Source organism: Candoia aspera, chromosome 5 (genome assembly GCF_035149785.1).
Source record: "Candoia aspera isolate rCanAsp1 chromosome 5, rCanAsp1.hap2, whole genome shotgun sequence".
Lineage (NCBI taxonomy): Eukaryota > Metazoa > Chordata > Lepidosauria > Squamata > Boidae > Candoia > Candoia aspera.
The window spans coordinates 10809549-10829138 of NC_086157.1; the positions used below are offsets into that span (position 1 = coordinate 10809549).

Below are 19590 nucleotides of genomic sequence, written 5' to 3' on the forward strand. Positions count from 1 at the left end.
CTGAACAGGCGATATCCTCAACTATACAAGATACAGCATCTTCTGTATTGCTAGTTAAATAAGTGGATGTCTATATGCAATTTTAAATCCCACTATGTTTTAAACTTGCAGTGTGATTTATTTTAAAATCAACTAGTAAAAACTCAAACAGTTTCCCTCTTCAGCCAAGATTAGCCCAGGAAGATAGATACTAGTTAAAAAGAGAAAGCATTTTTATCATTCTTGAGCAGAGTAAGAGGTAATGAATATTAGCCACACTAAAATGCAGACCAGCCTTTTCGCTAGATTCTTTGTGATAAAAGCAGAACAGAACAAACATAGATGCTGACGGCTTCTACATTCACTTTGATTTTTATCATGTTTAGTAAGTACCTTTTTATTATTATTATTATTAAATGTGACACAAAGAAACTCGCAGATGGATTTTACAGTTTACATACCATGAGTTCTCATTAGTTCATTAGCAGAGGTGCTCTGTGATGGCAGAGCTGGATAAATCATTTTGCGATGTCTTGGAGTTTAATGAGATTTACAGGCTGCATGCTTGTGGCCTTTTGTCTGTTGAGAGGAGAAGTAGTTACTTGATAAAATGAAGTGCATCACTGTGAACAATTGACCCTTTTGAACAATCCAGACTGGTCAGCAACCTGAATCCACATTTTAGTGCCATCATTATAGCTTCAAACTTGAGAGTTTCCAAGGTGCAGACAAAAGTATTATCTTCCTTCAAAACGAGCCGAGTCCCATTTTCTGATTTTATGAAGTATTTAAACTGAATAATGTTGGAAGAGACCGAAAACTCTTCGGGAAAACCGTCCAGCCTGCTTTTCGATACCAAAACAATGCGTGATTTTATTTTTGTTATAAAATCAGGGGCGTTGCAAAAAATCCGAAGGCCCTGTGAACGGTCGTGGCTGTCTGTGATTTCTAGAAAGGTAGTCTCTCTGGATGCCAGCTGTTCCTTCTCCCACCTCGACTTCACTGCATCCACTAACAGCTGAAGCCCAAAAAATTCTGCCTCTTGTGCCAGAAGTTGGTTTTCCTTAAAGCCCTCAGGGAGAAGCAGTTCCCCATTCCTTAGGAAGTTCAGAACATGCCTAAATAAGAGACCATCTCTGTCAATGAAAAAATGGCCCTCTGCGTCAGACGGACAGAGCATTTTCCCATTTACAACTCTTTCCAAAAAGGAGTCCGGGTATTTTGTTAGGGTCTGCCTTTGGGTAACGTAGAGATAGCCACCAACGTTGAGGGTAATTGGAGACATTTTATGATTCTTGCCTTGGTCGCTGCCTTCCGAGTCGTTCCCTTTTCTGTCGATCTCCATTTCACGCCCGTTTATTTCTGTGGGGTGCTCCGTGGGTTAAGATCGCCGTCTTGACTTGCTCCTCTTTTGCTTTGTATGGAGATTTCCTTCCGAAGGCACCTTTATTCAGCTCTGGAGCAAGGATAGAAAGGAAGTGCGCTAAGCATTGCATGAGCTTGTCAGCCCAGTTTTGCAGTAGGTGGCGTAGAAGCTGTGTATGCAGTGTGTTACTGGGAGTAGGAATGGGAGGCTGAATTTGCATTTAACTGTGTAAGGGTAAGAGGATGCTTGGGAAAAAGTGGTTTTAATGTTTTTTTTCCCCTTTGAAGTCCCAGGAGTTTAAATTATTAAAGGATATTTTTGTTTGATGCAGAAAATAATAAAGTGATGCCTGGAATGTAATATTTAGGCTAAAACTGAGATTTGGAAAATGGTAAAATAAAAGAATATGTCTTTATTTTATTCCATGCTGTGAAATAGCTTTTCAAGATACCTTTGTAAGGGATTCAGAAACATGCTCGAAAACCTGTAATGTTTAAGGTGATGAAGGATTTTTCAGAGCTTCTCATCCCCATTGTTCGCTTTGCTCCTTTGCATACAAACACAGCAGTTAAAATATTGAAATACAGCAGATCAGATCTGGAAGCAGTAGTAACGAGTGTGGATTTATATATGATTCCTGGGGGGAAATTTGCTTTGAAGCAGCCTGAGAACAGTACTGTCTGGGTGTGTTATTTCTGACAGACAGCCATTCCTTGCATACAAATTGTGAAAGAAAAGATGACTTATTCTGATTTTGATTTATGGGGAGATATTTGATAGATCAGTTTATTTTCAGTAGAAGTGGGATTGCTGTTTCTATGGACAAGAGAATAGGTAGGTCAACCTTTGCATATCAATAGCGGTACATCTTAGCAACACTTAAGGGATGGAGAAGAATAACAGAAGATGTAAGGTAGAGGCTGGCTGGCTTCTCTTGGTAGCAGCTGTGGCTTTAAGGCTTAGTTTTCAAAAATGCAAACATTTGCAGCAAGGTATAAGAGGAGAGGACCTGTGGAAAAATAGGTGCCTGTTCCTTTAGAGAAGATCTCTTCAGAGGAGGTGATGGATTCAGAAGGGAACAATCTGCAGTTTTGCATCCCACAGCAAGACAGCAGATTAACCCCCGCCCAGCTTTCATGTGGCTTATTTGTCAGAATCAAAGAACCAAGAATCAAGGTGGGGGTTTCAGCTATTCGTCTTGACTTCTTAATGCATTTTAAGGCTTAGGCTTCCCTGTCAGTTACAAGAGAGTTTTTGGTGCCACAGGTTTAGGGAGAACAGGCACACCCCACAATTAATTTTCTGTTCACATTCAGTTTGATAGAAGTTACTGATTCAAGCAGCACAGCCCTGTGGATATGATCTCCAAGTGGTGCTTCCGAGCACACGGGAGCACAAGGCGAGCGCCCGTGTACAACATCTTAAAGCAGCTGTGTCTTTTCCCAGGATTGCACAGCAGCTGCACAAGCTGTGGCAGCTTTCCAGCGTTACAGACGGGTGCTGCATCCAGCCTCCTGTGGATTCCGACGCACCTTTTGGAGATCAAGTCAAAAGCCCTGCCCAGCCTTGGAGTTTATACGCTGCTGATTTTAACAACCCCTGAGTGGTTTATAAAGTCAGGAGGAGCCCAGTAGCACCCTCACTGAGTTGATTAAAAGGCATACACTTTTGTGAGCATAGCTTCTGCCTTTTAATAAAATGTTTTGGTCTGAAAAGGCACTACCAGAGTCCTCTAGGTTTTTGGCTACCACAGACTAACTCGGCTCACCCCCTTCTAAGTGGTTTATAGCAATTCATACAAGCAGAAGATAAAAACAGGATATAAGCGAATAAAAACAGTCCATAAACAACATTTATTGGGGTGAGTTGACGACTGGAAAAGGCGATACCCAAAACGAGGTTTTTGAAAAACACATTGGGATTTAGGATACTAAAAGAGGAGGTCAATTGGTGGGGTAGGAGCCACGGCAGAAAAGTCTGTGTTGGCTCTACTGCCATATAAAGAAAGGCTCCTTCAAGTCAACCTCAACCCATCCCTGTAGTTCTCTTGATCAAATATGGAAGTGGTTTGTCACTCCCTTCTTTGGAGATGCTTCTTCAACTTCCCCAGCTAGCCTTCAGTGTTGGGATTCCCTTGAGGTCCCCCATTTAGGTATTAACTGAGTCTGACTCTGACTAGCTTCTGAGCCTAGACAGAGTCATCCCAGGTGCTGCCACCTGTCGAGACATATAAAAGTCGTGCCAAAAAGAAACAGCATTAGCCATTATTACACTTAGCATTCCAGACTCAGTGATTATATTGAACGTTCGATTGTATATAGATGGGTACAAGCCACCTACAGCCCCAAAATGGGAATAGACAGCATACAAATTTAAGTAATCTGTGTGTGTGTGTGTGTGTGTCTGTCTGTCAGTCAGTCAGTCAGTCTAATTAGTCTAATCAACCTACTGCAGTCTGAAACCCTCTTTGCTGAAGGTTATGGACCATAATTGACCATACTGGTCCAGTGTGGGTTGGTAGATAGATGGTTTTTGACTTCTCAGTCTAGGGCTGAGAATGACTGGCCCAAAATCACCCAGCCAGCTCCATGCCTAAGGGAGGACTAGAATCTGGGTCTTCTCACTGATAGTGGAGCTCCTTCACTGCCACACCACACTGACTTTCTAGCTAGGTTTTAAGTGTATATTAATGAATTAGTTCATGTTCATCCTTTCTCATCTTTGGTTGCCTTTCCTCTTGTTTTTCCTCCTGGTCTGTTTTTGATCAGAGAATCCTTGGCTTCAGAGGGCCTGATTATTTTTTGTCTATAAACTATGTAAAACTGTATACATTATTAAATACATTATAATAAAATAATACATGCCACACACAACATCTCTAGTTTCCAAACTTTTATCTTTAGTCATGCGAATTAATTCCACGTGTTTTCTGTATTAACTTGCTGCGAGTTATGTGCAGGAATAATACTAAATTAGCAGATTTAAAAAGGTAGATTTGGTTGCCTGTAAATATTATTCAGCTACCTTATAAATAGCTGCTATATTAACAGTGAAATCCTATTTGTGAATTATGCTACTTAGTCCTGTTCCCCATAACCATGTGCTAGTGTAACCTTAATGAAAACGCTGCATTTGTACTTCTGGGCGGCTGGCATACCTGTGCAAGAGAAAACAGATTGGTTCTTTTTCTAACATTGGGAAATGACTTCCGTATATATAATGGTTTATTTCATCGGGATTGTTGAATGAACTGGTTCTAGAGGACCAAAACAATTCTGCAAAATCTTTGAGAAGTGCGTTTTGAGAGACAAATTTTGCAAAACCAAAACCGTTTTGTTTGTTTGTTTGTTTGTTTGTTTGTGAGCCTTGTTGCTAATTTGGGTCTTCTTGTGTTCAAGAGAAACTCTCGCTGGAAGGAATAGTGGTCCAACGTGCAGAATGCCGACCTGCAGCCAGTGAAAATTACATGAAGCTGAAACGGTGAGCCTTATTTATTTATTTTTCAAATTTCTGTCACCGCCCATCTCCCCCCAAAAGCCGTCCTTTTTTAATCATTTGTTGGAATGTGCGCATTTACTTTTGCAAGGCTTCAGTAACATCTCTACTTGTATGATCAGTAAAGGATTCAGCCCGAATGGGCTTCAAGTCTTAATGGTCAGGGCTTCCTACGTGGGTTTAGCTTTAGTAGCACTAAGGTGACATGGCCCCATGCATTAGGAGTCCTCTATCTCCTTAGTTTTCATAATCTGTTACAGGTTGTAAACCTATTCTGAAGACTTCCTCAGTTGTTGTGATGCACCTACATCTCCAGTAACAGAGATGTAGCCAATACACATTCTGCAACTACCACCTTGTTGCTTAGAAAATTAATACTAACTGGGTTGATTTTTCCAGTTTGTATTTTTCTGTACCTACTTTTGGCATACCCTTGGTTTTCTTTCAGACCACTGGCTGTTCTTCTAGAAAAGGAATGGAGATATATTGCGTGTTTCTTCAGCATTCCTTGTTTAATACTTTAAGGTGAACAGTACCATGGCTGGTAACTTGGCTGTGCATTAATCAGATCTGATATCCTATCAGCCTCTTTATTGTGGCACAGTTCATTGCTTTCTTCGTGCAAGGCAGACTTCATATGTACAGTAGTTTACAGTAGAGCTGAAACGGTGGAAAAGATACTCAGATGCCATGACCTGTCTATACCAACAAAGATCAGGATCTACAGGCAGTGGTTTTCCCTGTGACACTCTATGAAGATGAAAGTTGGATGTTGAAGAGGTAGGATGTAGATGCCTTTGAACTTGGTGTTGGAGAAGACTCCTGAGATAGCCAAGAAGGGGAAAAAAATCAAATCAGAATTCTCACTTGAGGCACAAATGACCAGGCTCAAATTATCATAATTTGGACATATTATACAAAGAGCTAGCTCTCTTGAGAAGCCTGTAATACTGGGAAGGGTGGATAGAAAGAGAAGAAGAGGATGACCAACAGTAAAGTGGATAGACTGAATTACAGCGGTGACAGGTGCAGTGTTGGAAAATTTTATGGACTGGGTTGGGGACTGATCATACTGAAGAAGGTCTATCAATGTGGTTGCTAAGAGTCAACACTGATTTGACAGCAGATGACCAATCAATGTAGTAAAGTAGCAGTATTTCCTAAGAAACAATCAGTTTACCATGGAGTTAAGAAGGTGACTTGCTATTTCCTTGTTATGATGATAGCTATGAACCCAGCTGTAACACTGCAGAACATCGGAAGAGGTACCATCATTTTTCGTCTCTCCCTCTGTGAAGTATCAGTCTGTATCAATTAAACATTCTCTTTCTGTGAAAAAAAATACTTGATCAGTATTTAGTTGTTAATTCTTGGAAGTAGCAAATCTCACAGATTCCTCTACTCCACCCCTGCAGCTAGGTTAAGGCACTATCTAGAGTATCTATTTTTTTTCTGGCATAAAGCAGATTTTTGGCCTTTTAGTTTAAAGCAGCCTTTCTGTCATGAGTAATGATGGCGAGCAGGAAGGGGCTCCCATCCAGGGTGGAAAACGCATGCGTAGTACTGAGGAATTAAGCAGCCATTCAAAGAGACACAGATCAGGCCCGACTTAGCTTTGGGGGTTTATCTGTCTGGGTTTTTCCCACGCTTCTTCAGTTTGTTAGGATTCTGTTTATGTAGCAGTAATAAACACTAGAGAACTGTTCCTCGTCTCAGTGTGTGTCTCACTGTTAGGACACTTTCTCAACCTTTTGACCCTGGAAGAACCCTTGAAATGTTTTTCAGGCTTCAGGAAACCTACACATTCAGGCTCAAATATAGGCCAGAAGGTACAAAATTACTGTATTCATTTCACAGGTAGGCATGTATGTATGCATTAACAGTGTTCTTAATCTAAAAATAAAGAATGAGATTTACCTTTTTAATGTGAAATTGCCCGAATTTGAAATAATTTTTTAAAATAAACCGTGATCTCCCAGGGAACCCCTAGTGACCTCTTGTGGAACCCTCGGGTGCCACAGAATCCTGGCTGAGAAACCCTGGTTTAAAGAATAGCAACGTTATTTAGAAAACAAACAAGAAAAATGTATTTAAAGTAGATGATGCTGGTGTATAGGATTCTTTAAAAAATTAGGATAAGCTTTTCAGGATCACAAGCACCCTATGATTGTGATTAGCTAGTCAACCTAGGGAAACTCCAGCCTAAGGGTTCAATATGGCCCACCTATGTTCCCCGTTTCATTCCTTCCGGTCGCCTCTTTCTACTAAGCCACAGAAAGGGAAACCCTAACCCTAACTGAGTCAGTAGCAGCTAATCAGAGGTAAGAGCTCTTCTCCAGTCCTAGAACCCACTATAGCTGCCTCCACTGTTGTCAGTGGAGGTAGGTCAAAGCGTAACTACTACAGAGTTAGGGGACATCACGTTCCAAAAGAGATTGCTGCTGGGGAGAGATGAATTAACCCTTCTTTCCTCAACACTATGACTACCCTCAAAAATTGTATCCCCGCACTGCAATTAGGCTTTAAATTATCTTCCCCTGACATCGGTTAAGCTACAAGAAAGCATGTATGATTTGGTAGATATAACTGAAACATTGTGGGATGTTTGGAATACAGCAGTTGAAGGATGCAGCTGGTTCAAAAGAAATAGAAGCGATGGTTGCACACAATATCCATTTCTGCTCAGGTACCCAGATAGATAAACTTGGCATCGAAGCGGTGTTGACTATCAACTACTCAACCAAGACCAGGTGATGCTTTCAAAAAACGAACTGCAAATCTTTAGGCAGGCATGAAGTAGGAGTGATGGAGGGTTTTATTTTTCCTGACATCTTCTGTTAGGAGATAAACTCCATGAAGCAAGGCATCTCCAAGACATTCCTGTCTTGCTGAGGGCAGAGGAAAGAGGTTAATCTGGTGTGATCCAATTTCTAACTTGACTCTGGGTGGGGTTGTGCTTGTCTTGAAGAAGCAGCTCTATGACTTGAGGGTCTTCCTGGACTTGCAGCTACTGCTGGAGCAGCAGGTAGAAGCCATGAGCAAGCTTTATCTGATGTGCTAATTGTCGGTCTTTGGGGATTGCAAAACCCTTGCAATAGGGACTTGTGCTTTCATCACTTTGCTGTTCCTCTGTTTCACCATACTTGACATGGTGCTTGTCCTAACAACCAGGAAACACACTGAGACAAGGAACTGGTCTCTAATATTTATTGCTAGTACTTAACAGGAATCCTAACAAACTGAAGAAGCGTGGGGAAAACCCAGACATATAACCCCCAAGGGTTAAGGCGGTCCCGATCTGTGTCTCTTTGAATGGCTGACCAATTCCTCAGTGCTACGCATGCGCTTGACAGTCTGGATGGGAGCCCCCTGCTGGCCATCCTTACTCATGACAGTGCTGCCCTTAAAGAGTTTGGAGGCTGTTATTGGTTCACAATAGTAGGGTAAGCTGAATGCTGTTGTTACATCTAAAATTACTCATAATGCACCAATTGGGCTTTTAAAAGCCTCCATTGGTGTTGGTGGAAGCAGCTCTACAGCTGAATTATAGTAAATAAACTGTAATTTGACAGTGTAAGGTACAAAGGGGGTTTGGGGGTGAGTGGTCTGAGCAAACATATTAAGGCCACTGATGCAGCTCCAGCGTGCTTGCCCAGAGTCAGTTCGGCTCTAGGCCAACATATCTTCCCCATCCCTAACTTAAGTGACCCTGAAAAGAAGCGCCCCCCCCCCATTTTTGCTGGATCTGTGTTTCAGTTGAATTCGTGTTCTATTCAGACATGCCTATGCATCCACAATAAATAATTTATTCCTTCTGAAAGCATTATAATAAGTCCAGTAGGATCAGGTGCTTAAAAAGCAAATTAATGAGATAACATGAAGTAATCTGGAAAAATGTTTATCCTAATTTTACCCTTTAATCATGTAAAGAACCTAATTTGCTCAGAATCCAAGTGATTATTCCCCCTGCCCACCCCCAGAGCACTTATTTATGGTAAACAATTAGGAGGTGACCCTAGCGAAATGGAAAGATTACAGAGTTTACAGGAGTTAAATGGCTGTCCACGCATATTTAAACAGCCATGCCTGCCTACCCAGCACAAGCTCTAGCTGGCTGGGCTATGTTCGGTTATTCTAGAACAAGGGTTCCTAGACTTTTTGCCGTCACACCTCCCTTTATCTTAATGTATACACCTTCCCTAAAAATCCAAACACCAAGATGAACATGAATGAACAATGAAAACAATACAACGAAACTTTGGGAAAGGTGGATTTATTGTAACGATGTAACTAGAGGTTCTTCACACCTCCTCTGGACTCTGTCTGTACCTCCCCAAGGAAGTACACCTCAGCAGGATACCCTGTTTTAGCGGAATCATGGCTGGACCCTATACTGTATGTTCAATACCTCATTCTGTGCATTAACTCAGAAGTACTACAGTTTCCATACATCTTTACAACTTCCAACAAGATTTGACCAGTCCATCCAAGCTGGAACAATCCCACATTTACCCTCTTCTCATGTTTCCTGGTACTTTTCAACCGGAGCACCATTGTTTCATCTGGCTCTCATGGGAACTATCTCTGGATTTGAGGACCACTTCAGGTTTTGAGAACTCTCTCTTGTGTCGTCATAGAAATCTTCATTCTTGTATTTTTAGACTCGCTGTAGAAACTAACATCCATTTGAGCAATCCTCCTGCTTTGTGGCCTGTTCTAAGGGAGTCTCATATATGCTAATTCTTATCTTCACTCAAATGCATAGCACAAGGTGTGTGTGCGTGTGTGTGTGTGGGTACTTGTGCATGTGTGTGTGTGCAGGAATCAGATAGCTCCAAATCAGTCTATAGTAACATTGGGAACAACGTGATAGGAGCAAGGCCAAAAATAGCAAAAGAAACCATCCTTTAATAAACTAGTAAGAACTATCAGATAAAAAAAATCCATGCTTTATTTTCTACTTATGGAATACTGTAGGCCATTTTTAAAACCCTTTTTGGTATCACTCACTCATTCGGTCCTGAACACACTGTTCATTATTGGTGCTTATAACTAATTACCATACTCAACTTGCTCCTAGCATGTTACTCTAATGCTCTCTCTGCCCAAGGGAGGAAGATTGTTGGCTTTCTCTTTTCATAACCTTCTCATCCTCCTGTGCTGGTAAAAAGAAGATGAAATTTCCCCTGTAAATGTGGTGGTCCCACTGTAGTAAGAAGGGCAAGCAATCCACACATGTGCACACATTCCTACATGCACACAAGTTGGACCAATGCAGGAGAACAGCTTAAGTAATTTTCACCTGGATTCTGAGGAGGAAGAGAAAGATGTGTAAGATGGTTATCATTCTTTGGCATTGTGCTTTGGTCGCACCCTCATCCAGGCAGGTGAATTTTTCTTGAGGGCACCCTTCCTCTTCTCATTTAACACTTCTGTCATCAAGACATTTGAGGAGAGGCATTGTGATATACATTTACTTTCCCTTTTCTATCTACTGTATGTAATATGGATATTATTCCATGTTTTATCCTTTTTTTTTTTGTATTTTAATATATAATAATAATCAGACATCTGTCAGGGTCATGTCACCTGTCTGATTTCCAGCACAATAATGGGGCAAAATGTTTAATCAAATTTGATTAGTTAAATCCCTGGAGAATTTAACTGGTTAAGTTCTGAAGATACATAGAAATGGATTCCATTAAGTTATTACATACAGAACTTATTTTGTGTATGTCGTCTATGTTTTAGAAATAACCTGTTTGAATTCCCCCTCAGTTTTAGGAAAAGGTCACAAACCCCAGTGAACTGCAACACATTTTCTTTCTTTGTGTCATAAAATCTGGAACAGGAAGCATGAGGGGAAAAAAAGAACAAAAACAGTTAAATTGCTATGGTGTGTGGGTTGTCACTCTGCCTTGGCTACTTTTTGCAAGCAATATTCTTAAACTGTGTAGTGGCTTATGATAGAAACCAGTTCGATCTTTCTAACCTGAAGTTGTGCCATCCCTGAATGAATAAAATTACTAACAGGGTTTTCCATTTTCTTGTGCTTCACACAATTAATTCACTGTGGTTCATTTGATGCATAATGGTGAGATGTTTTCCCTTAAAAAATGGGATTCCTAACAGGAAGGCGTTGCATTTTCTCAACATTTAGCTATATTTCTTGTAATGTGGATAAGAGATTCTTCCCCAAGTATCATGATTATATGATTTATGGTACTACCATCCAATATCATTGCATGCAATTTTAATAATATTTAGATTAGAATAATGGAATTAAAGGTCTTGGAATACCTCTAGTCCATTCTCCTGCTCAGAGAGGATGGCTATAACTACACCATCCCTGACTAATCGGCAGCCACCCTCTGCTTAATTACTTCTCATGAATATTAGGTGGTGTGCATCATTCGTGTCAGACTTCATAGCAGATCTGGCAATAAATGTCTCCTCTCCTGAAATTCAACTCCACACTCAGTAGGTAACTTCAGAGATTTCAAAGATACAACATGACTAGATAATAAGCTTTTGGATTAAAAGATATCACATATGTACAGAAGATTGTTTCTTCCATAAAATATCTACACTGAATTTAGGTGGAACCTTGTACTCAGAAGCTACAGAAGATACACTTGCTCCCATCCTCTGTAAAATAATTTAAAACTAATTTTGGAGAAGGAAAGTGTAGCTGTTAAGGGGAGACTTGCAGAAGAAATTACACAGTCTTGAGCAAGAGGGAAGTGTGTGAAAAACTCAATATACCCCCTCCTCCCCCGATTTTGTTTAGTATAAGATGGGGTCAGGGTTTCAAGATTCTGTTATAATATCCTACAACAATAAAGAGATTCTTGGAATCTCTCCTGTGTTGTTTCTTGACTTTGAAGGGCTGACATCCTCTTTAGATAGCCTTTCAGATATTTGAAGACCCGTGCCATATATCCCCATAATATAATCTTCAGGCTAATGTCGGCTAGCACTTTTTCAAAGGTATTGGGTATTCAGTAGAGGTGTGTGAACTGGCTCAGGTTCAGATTATTTGATATGGAGAGTTGGTTTGAATTGAAAAGAGAGGTATTCAATTTCACCATTCAGTCTTGTAGTTGAGTCCAAATGATTGTTGATCCAATCTAGAAACTCAATTTAGATGGTGCGATTCAGATGAATCACCTTCTAGTTGAATCACTGAATTTAAGCTTTGCACAACCCTAGTACCAAGATACTCCTCCCCCCCCAATCTAGAAACTGATCCAATTTGTCTGTGTAAGCAATATAATCCAACCAATCAATGCATAATAAAACAGATGTTTGTTCTCATGTTCTGGAATACTAGGTTAATGAAACCTAAGATTATATCAGTCCTTTAGCAAATACATTTCATTCAGATTCATGTTCAGATTGTGCTCAAGACATGAAAATCTAGATCCTTTTTCCACGAAGTGATGTCGGTCAGATGTTTCCTATCTTAAAGTTATGCCTTTGAATTGATTTGAGTGACACGGTTGTACTTTTGTCTCCTTATTCAGATGGTCTCAACAGAGGCTATATAGCTGATTCTTGGATTTATGGAAAAGCGCTATAATATTAATTCCTGCTCCCTTTTCATTGGATTTAATTGGTATGACCTTGTGTTGCTAGCTAGATACAAATCTGCTTCTCATCTGTTGCATACTGGTATATATTATTTGAAAATTGAAGAATTGGAAATGTTGAGTATTATCTCAGCTTTTTTCTTTGTATGATATGTCTTCACTACTGAGATAGTGCAATAAGACATGGAGCATCCATTACACATTTCAAATTTCAAATTTGGAAACATCATTTTCAAGTTTCTGGGGGAAAAATACACAACTCATTTGAGAGACTTCGTTTCAGATACTTTGCTGTAAAGATTGTGTATTATTAAATCCAATTTAGGGAAGATGGGATTGTATAAACATCAGCAAATGGCAATCATAGCTCTCAGATCCTGGGCCATCCTGCCAAGAGAGGAAGTAACCCTTTGTGGTGGTTTCCTCCCCCCAATTAACCCTATTTCCTCTCCCCTGTTTTCTTTGTAGGGGAAAACAGAATTATTTATTGAAAAACTTACCTCCCAGGCTTGCCAAAAGGAAAGCACACATTGCATTAAAATAAGATAGAAGCCTTAAATTATTATACCTGTTTTCTTTTATTGTGTATCTCAGAAAATCTGTCATTACCTAAAGCCCCTTAGCAGAGGTTCTTATTATTTCCTACCTCAGCACTTTTCTTCGCACTGAACAATTAAATATATGTTAACATCTTCTAAAGAAAATAGGATGGAAATCCAGATATATATGAATAAATGGATCCTGTGTTTACTTACTACTTCATTGGAAGGAACAAAATTTCCCAAGCTGGGATTGTTGGGTGGAAAGAATACATGACAAATACAAGGCCTGAGTCATATTCTACCTTGATTTCAGCAATTTTAAAAATATCTGGCGTTTTTATTTCTTTTTTAAAATGGCTTTAGCTTTGGTTCTTCTAAGTGTTTTAGTTCTTCTGGAGATTTAAAACAGAGAAAAGAAAGCACTTATTCACACAACATATCATTAACCTGCGGGATTTATGAACCCCAAATGTGATGATGGCCACTAACATGGACGGCTCTAAAAGAGGATTGGATAGATTCATGGAGGACGGGTTGATCAAGGGTTATTGGTCTTGAGACCAATGGGTTCCCAACCTGTGGGTTGGGAATGTTAGATTGCATTCAGCATCTGTCAGGGGTTACCTCCAGGCTGAAAGCAGCATGGAAATGCTGGGTTGGATTCAGCATCTGCTTCAGAATGAGCACCATGGTCCTGTACATGCAATCCTTCCTTAATGTAATCAACCGCTAACTCATAGCTTTTTATTAGTGGTTCTAGCAGCACACAGTCACGCTAAATGGGTCACAAGTTGCCAGTTGGGAAGTACAGTTTCCACTGCGAAGCACTTGGGGATTGGATAAATTCATGGGGATCTATCAGGAGGTATCACCATACCATGCCTCCAGTGCCAGTTGCAGGGGAGCAATGGTGGGAGAAGATTATCTCTACCGCCTGCTTATGAGCCCCTGTGGTTATCCAGACTAAAATGCCAGACTAAATGGGCCTTAACTTGATCTAGCAGGGCTGTATGTTTTTAATATATCCCTCAAGATTATTATACCCCTCGTGCAGCACTGAGGATTAATGCAGGCCAAGCTTGACAGATAAATGATACATATATGCTAAAAAGTACATCGTTTCTGAGGAGAAATAAAATGCAAGTGAGAATCTTGCTGTAAGTTTAAAATCTCTGTTCTTGAGACAAATATCTCTGTTCTTGAGCATTTAAAAAAGAGAGAGATTTCCATTTAAAAGTTATATTTTCATGAACAAAGGTCTGAAAATAAAAGGCTTCAGAAGCTTTGTAGTTCAGTTGTGAGAGCTTCATGAAAGAAGTGGAAGTCATTAGTCTTCTTTCCAAGCTGTCCTATATTTGGAGCCACTTACTTCAAAGTTCTTCTGGAATAAATAGCCTTTTCATCTGAGCATGAAAGGAAGAAAAATGGAGAAAACTCATTTTAACAGATTTATCCACTTGAACTTATACTAGTACAGATACTGCAAAATGAACTGTCAGATTGGCATTTGAATTGAAACACCTGGAGTGATAGCCAGAGTTGCGTAGATGAATTTTAGTTCATGCACAAGACCATTATTGTTCTCGTCTACAACCACCTATATTCCTTCCAAAGTCTAATTCAGAGCCTTATGTTTCTCTGTTGAAGATGGGGCAAGAGCTGGCATCTGTCCATCTAATCTACAGTTGCCTTTCCTTTGGCAGCAGAAGCCATTTATCAGGACTGATAAATACAGGAAGAACCCACCTTAAAGGAATCCAAGTCTCCAGGGCCAGACAGATTACATCCCAGAGTATTGAAGAAGTTAGCAGAAGTGATCTCAGAACCTCTGTTCTTCAACTGACTTGAAAACTCTTGGAGAACTGCTGAGATACTGGAAGACTGAGGAAAACTTAATTGCAATATTAAAAAAAGGAAGAACACAACAACTTGGATAACTACACACCACTTAGTTGAATCTCTGTACTTGGTAGGGTACTAAGACTGATTGTTAAGGTAGGATATATGTGAGAAAAGAATGCTGTGAGCAGGCCAGCAAGTCATGTTGGGCTCAATTTATTAGACCAAAGGAATACTATGGAGCAATGTTCCATAATCTTAATAAAATATTTGACAAGATCTCTTTATATCTTTTTGAGTAAGATAAATAAGTATCAGCTAGACAGTAGATTTGCATCTGGTTAAATAAACACACCCAAAGGGTGTACTGAAATAGTTCTACATCAACTGGTAGGGCTATATCCTTAGCCTGGGGCTACTTAGCATCTTTAAAAATTATCCAAGTGATGGAAATAATGCCTATTCACTTTATAGATGGTGTGGATCCTGCACTGACGAAACCTTGGACTGGATTAGCAACCGTTCTCTGATTATACCAACTCATAAGGATATACCTTTCATCACAGGGTATCATCTTCCTTACAAAATCCTGCTGTTTTCATTTAGCTTCCACTAGCTTCTCCATTTGAACAGTCATGTTTAATTATTAGTGGATATTAATATATATGTCAATACCCTTGAATCCAGGAACTTTCATTGATTGAACTTGAAGGATGATGTCTCATTTACTATTCAGAATTACGTGTGTGTCAGGCCTTGGATTCTTTCCTGCTGCCAAAGCATACTGCGAAGGTTCATCTAACATCGACTGGGCTTGCAGCCATGCCTTTAAAAATAAGATGTCATTTGCATGACAAAGACCAGTCTCAAAATGAGAAAATTGAACCAGATACACTTGGTGATGCTTCTCTCATCATGTTGAAAAAAACAGGGCTACAGAGCCTCTCCGTAGCTCAGAAGATGGGTTGCCACTTCATTAACATTCAGCAATTGGCTTAATTTAAAATATGCAGGAAGAACATTCTTGCCATTGTGCAGCATGTTACAGGCCTTGTCTTCCCAAACCATTTATGTTATATCTTACTGGATTTCAGTTGTTGAAAGACTGGGAGTTGGTTTGTTTGAGAAAGTAGGTTATATTTAATGGGAAATAAATTCAAGACTGATGATCTGTTAAACAGAATTAGAATGGGTGAAATTAAGATGATAATTCTGGAGGATTGGGAATCTGTCTCTCTCAGCTGTGCTACCCACATTGTCCTAACCACCTTGAAGGTTAGGAGAAAACAGATACTGCAAACACAAGGCTGTGAATTCAGCATCCCATAAGGATAGTGGATAATGTGAAGCTGCAAGACCCATGCAGTCCCATAAACCTCTTTTTTTTTTCTCCCCAGCCTCCCCATGTCATTCCAATTATGATCACCAAAATTGGTAGCCCTGGTTCCCAATTTGTTCCAGGTGTGAGACACCAGAACTATAGCTTAAGCCATGAAAGGAGTTTAACATAGTTGAAAAGGAAAATTGAGTTAAGGTCCCAGCCAATCCCAGGACAAAAACAAGGAAATCTACCTTCAGCCACATCTGTGGCATTGTCTGGCCTAGGTTCCAGCGTTGCCCCATGAGGCTTCAGTTGTTCCCAGTGGTATTACCTGCTTAATCTCATAAACCATCAGTGGTGCAAAGCTGATCAGTTATTTCCTCAAAACATCCCCCTTCTCTCCCTCCTGAAATAAACAATTGGTGACTTTTTAAGAGCCTTTCCACAACTGTTATGAAGACCCTCATTTTCATTTTAATCTGCTTTTATTTATAAGCATCAGCTAACATTTCCTTTTCTGCATGTTTGTTTTTTAATGGCCCATAATGAAGATTTTAGAACCAAGGTTAGGATAACTGGCCTGAAATGCTCTACACTGCACTTCTTGTCATAGTTTTTTTATCTTTTGAAATAAATTTCCAATCCCTGTATATTGTCTTGGTGAAAAATTATACTGAAAAGACAATAGAAAGATATGAAATACTGGGAAACCTTCCAGAGCAGTGCTTCTTAACCTCAGTAACTTTACAATATGTGGACTCCAACTCCCAGAATTCCCCAGCCAGCATGGCTGGCTGGGGAATTCTGGGAGCTGAAGTCCACACATCTTAAAAAGGACTTTTTTAAATCTTTGACTGTAAATCAGTAAAGAAAAGTGAGGATAGGGCCCTCCACAGGACCACTGAGAAGTAAATTTGGAAGACCGCAGCAGATTTTTTAAGATTCTAAGATGGGATGTTTTTATTATTTGGGATTTTGCAAAGGCACTTCATGTGTTATTGTCAGCCACCGAAATTTTCTTGAGGAAGGGGCGTACAAATACTCAAAACAAGCACTTCCAGTATCAGAAGAACCATCCCCCTGAAGACCAGTTGCACAAGGGCACTGTCTTTTCTTGGCCTTGGGGAGTAGAAGGCTAGTCCAGTGATGGAGATGAGGAAGGATTGAGTGAGGTGTGCCAGAAGTCTTGAGGGTGGCATGTTCTGGCTCCAGGACATCCTGGTCTGGCATTTTGACAAGGGAGTGGGGTGTTCCAGCTTCCCTGGCAGCACTGGGATGTGGTTCCAACCTTATTTCAAAGGGAATCCTCAGAATGGCAAAAGAGGACACTCGGAGGCTGAAAGTTGCAGCTTCCCAACTTTTTAGCAGGAAGAAACTCGGATAGGGAATTCCTTGTCTCACTGCTGGTACCTGCAGCCTTCTGTGTGACATCAGAGAGAGGGGTGCGTTTTTTTATTCTTTTGGGTTTTATTCCTAGCTCTGAACTGGACGCTTCTGCAGGTTTGCAGCAAGTCTTACCACCAATCTTGTCATACTTGCAGCCAAACAGTGCACTCCCTTTGTAGGGAATTGTGTGCGCCTTCATCTGTCTCCTGGAACTGATTTTTTTTTTAATTGCACGCTAGGAACCTGGCAGCTCTTCCCTATCCTATTGCGAGGGATTCAGGAACACTCCTCCTAGTTGTGAGAAAATGTAACGTCTTGGTAAAGCCTGTGTAATGACTATGCATGCCATCTGCGGTTGAGGATTAATGAGAAAAAAGGCTGCCTGCATGGTTGCTTTGTGCTTTGAAAAGGCAGACAGAGGAGGGTGGCATATGGCCATTTGGGTGGGGGGGAGGCTTAATTTATGCTTGATGCTTGAATCTGCAGCATTTCATCTGAGCAGTGAAGATGATTTGGGGAGAGGTGGTCAGACACAACTTAGGCGCCACTCTGCAGGGCTGCGTCGTTTAATTACCATCCCTGTTGGAGGCCAAGTGCCAGCGGTTTCTGGACTGAGCTCTTCTGGTAGTGTTAACAAGACACTGTTCACAGCATTGGCACCTTGTTGGGTGTGTTGTTCCATGGTGTCTCGTTTCGCCTGTTCCTCCTGGTGGTGTGTTTGCCCTCCCCCCACTTAGAAACAGCTTACTTGTTTCCCCTAACAGGAAAGATAGAAAACCAATGATCACTTTAAGATTGTCTGTACATACTGAACACAGAGTAGTAAGTAACAGGAGTGTATTTCCAAGCAGTCCCTAAAGGTTGGCACTCTACGGTGATTGAGTAAGAGAGAAGAAAGCCTGTGCACTGATTCCCAGTTTAAAAGCACTAGACAATTACAGAGGAGAGGGAATGTGCTCAGCTCTGTATGATTCATTTTTTACTAGGACCCAGGGTTCATCGCAAATGCCCTGCCATTCTAGTTGAAAACAGCTACTGACCATTATATCTCAGCATCATATCACAAAAACAGGAATGAAATCCTGAGTAGCAGATCCAGATGCCAACCCTATTTCCATAGTTATCCAGCAACACCATGATAGGGCTAATAGTATCGCCCATAGCATCCGGGACGATCACCCTGAACCACCTTTTATGGAGGTCATGCCATCATCTGCCAGCAATGCCCAGTGCCCTTTCCGCTGGATAAGTGAGTCGATCTCTCTGCAAAGGAATCGGTGGACATCATCCTGGGATGAGCTAGAGTTTATTAGGAGATTTAATACCATTTCCCACAGAATAAAAAATGGGCATGGTTTCTTATCATCACAGTACATATGTTAACTAGCTCTTCAGTGAAAGAGTATCTGGGTCACATCTAAACATTGCTTGTTAATGGTCACGGTCTAGCCAATGCTGTCTGTCACCTCACCCTAGTCTCCCCTCCCCTTCTTTCTAGCTCTCCTCCCAGTGATAGATGTGTGTATTCTGTGCATTTCATAACCTGTGCTCCATAAAAACTTACAAAATAATATGTTAATCTTCAAGGTGTCAAGAGGTTCTTTATTGTTAGAATTAAAGAACTCTTAACCCCAGGAAGGAATTTGTTTCAATGGGATGGAGTTCACACAAAAACCCACTCTTGTTTACTCCAAGTTTACAGAGGGGTTCATTTTGCACTGCAGTGGTTGAACAGTTTGAATCCAAAGTCCTAACTGCTCTTCTGTAAAATACCCAGAGATTCCTTAGTAGAGCCACACCTGTCCTTTGCTCATCTCTAGAGTAGAAGTTAAAGGCTCCAGAGATGAGAACTCTTCGCTTGCAAGAAGCAAATGGCGGTGGGCACTGAGTTCCAAAGCAAAGGGCCACAGAAGATGGGAGTGGGTAATACAAGGTTTAACCGAGATGTGAGTTGGAAGGTTCCCGTTTAATTTTTCTGAAATTAAAAGAATCTAAAGATTGGTTTAAAGCTACCTTGGACAAGAAGTCCAGTAGATATCACAAAAATAGACTTCTGCTATTTTGCTCCCA

General features: G+C 40.6%; 2 protein-coding genes across 2 annotated transcripts in view; one reads left to right on the forward strand and one right to left on the reverse strand.

Moving 5' to 3' along the window:
* The window catches only part of GTF2F2 (general transcription factor IIF subunit 2), an 86535-nt gene that overhangs the window by 43583 nt on the left and 23362 nt on the right, over nucleotides 1-19590 (forward strand). The window contains exon 6 of the mRNA XM_063304579.1: nucleotides 4744-4825. Within this exon, the coding sequence (XP_063160649.1) occupies nucleotides 4744-4825 (82 nt within the window). The remainder of the gene's footprint in view (nucleotides 1-4743; nucleotides 4826-19590) is intronic.
* Nucleotides 416-1491, reverse strand: KCTD4 (potassium channel tetramerization domain containing 4). Its single transcript, XM_063304580.1, has one exon. The coding sequence runs from the start codon at nucleotides 1322-1324 to the stop codon at nucleotides 578-580; it is 747 nt and encodes a 248-aa protein (XP_063160650.1). The 5' UTR covers nucleotides 1325-1491; the 3' UTR covers nucleotides 416-577.